At 55.5% G+C, this 1621-nt stretch overlaps 1 protein-coding gene across 1 annotated transcript in view; it reads right to left on the reverse strand.

The window, feature by feature from the left end:
• Positions 1-200: 200 nt before the first annotated feature.
• Positions 201-1621, reverse strand: part of LOC103781763 (complement receptor type 1-like) — a gene marked incomplete at both ends in the record, with an annotated part of 17781 nt that continues 16360 nt past the window's right edge. Inside the window, 3 exons of the mRNA XM_008949484.1 lie at positions 201-306; positions 596-775; positions 1122-1304. Of these exons, the coding sequence (XP_008947732.1) occupies positions 201-306; positions 596-775; positions 1122-1304 (469 nt within the window). The remainder of the gene's footprint in view (positions 307-595; positions 776-1121; positions 1305-1621) is intronic.

Below are 1621 nucleotides of genomic sequence, written 5' to 3' on the forward strand. Positions count from 1 at the left end.
GGCTGGGGGAGAGGCTGCAGGGCCGGGGTTTCCCCCCTTGGTCTTGCAAGGTCAAAATTCAAGGAAGGCCGTGCGACCCCCTGGTCTCCCTGTTCACTGTGGGTCAGAGCGTTCCCTGCTCACCTTCACACCGCGGGAAAGGGATGCTCCAGGTCCCAGATGCCAAACAAGAAACTGAGGTTTTCCCAGTGAGGACGTACCCCGGGTCACAGTTGTACCTCACTGATGTTCCAGGGAAGAATGCTTTCACATCCTTGCTCTCATGATGGCCATTTTTGATTTTTGGAGGGGAAGGGCACTGTAGCACTACAAGGAGGGGAAGAAGTCCTAACTGATGAAGAGGTGGTGCCACAAACACCCACGGCAGGGTAAGGCAGCCTTTTAACTCCTTTCTTTCCCAGTAACTTTCCCCAGATGGCTAGGGCTATCCCTCTTTGAATTATGTTTCCATCCCACCCCCACTTACCTTCTAGCCTTCATGTTTTTTGAGCTTATTTACATCAGGAATGATAGTTTCTCATTATTGAGGCATTTACAGTGGTTAGTTTCCATCTGTGGTCCTTCCAGCTGCCACCCCCACCTCATTTGCACTTACTCTTCTCACAGATGGGGACAGGAGGGTCCCACACGCCCCCAAACTGGCACTGAGACTCTTGAGAACCCTTCAAGGTGTAACCCAAGTTGCACTCGAAGACGAGGGTGTCCCCGGGGCTGTACAGGCTCTCCAGCCCCCCTGTCCTTCCATTCTCGATCTCGGGCCTTTCGCAGCCGGTTGCTGGAAGCAAAGAGCAGGAGGCACCGCTGGGACCTGAACTCTCCTGGCTGTGGAGGGACCCTGAGCGGGGCAGTGCCTGCTGTTGAACCCTGCCACCCCTGGCATGGGCATGCCAACATTACTGACTCTTGTTCTTACACAAAATAGCATCATTCAGCTGCTCCTGAGACTCCGTCCTTACTGGGGGACAGAGAGAGGAACCCACAGAGGCAGTTTGGGCTCGTCCTGCCTCTGGGACCTTTGGCCTCTGCCTCTCTCTGGAGATTTTGCCTGCGGCGATTAGACTGAGAGCAAAGGAGGAAGAAAGGGCCCAGGGAGGAGAGAAAAGCAGCCGACACAAACAGACCTTGGCAGCGGGGCCGGGGCCGGCTCCAGGTGCCCTCGGGCGTGCAGGTGAGGGAGGCGTTCCCCAGCAGGGAGTAGCCGGGGCTGCAGGAGTACTGCACCACCGAGCCCGGGAGGTGCCCGGCCGAGGGCTGCCCGCTGTGCTTCCCGTTGGCAATGCCCGGAGGAGGAGGACACCTCACCTCTGTGAAGAAGGAAAGGCAGATGAATAGGGACTGGGCCAGAAAAAGAAATGTTAAAAATCCAACCGTCAATAACCAAAGGAGGAAGTAAAATAATTCCATTAACTCCTTTGCATACAGATCTCTCGTCTTGACAGTCTTCCTACCACATCCTGGGGTGCAGCAAGAGGGGTGTGGGCAGCAGATCAAGAGAGGTGATTCTCCCCCTTTACTCTGCTCTTGTGAGACCCCACCTCGAATGCTGCATCCAGTTCTGGTGTCCCCACCATCAAAGGGACAGAGATCTGTTGGAACGAGTCCAGAGGAGGCCACAAAGATG

Source organism: Merops nubicus, unplaced genomic scaffold, assembly GCF_000691845.1.
Source record: "Merops nubicus isolate BGI_N331 unplaced genomic scaffold, ASM69184v1 scaffold15331, whole genome shotgun sequence".
Classification (NCBI taxonomy): domain Eukaryota; kingdom Metazoa; phylum Chordata; class Aves; order Coraciiformes; family Meropidae; genus Merops; species Merops nubicus.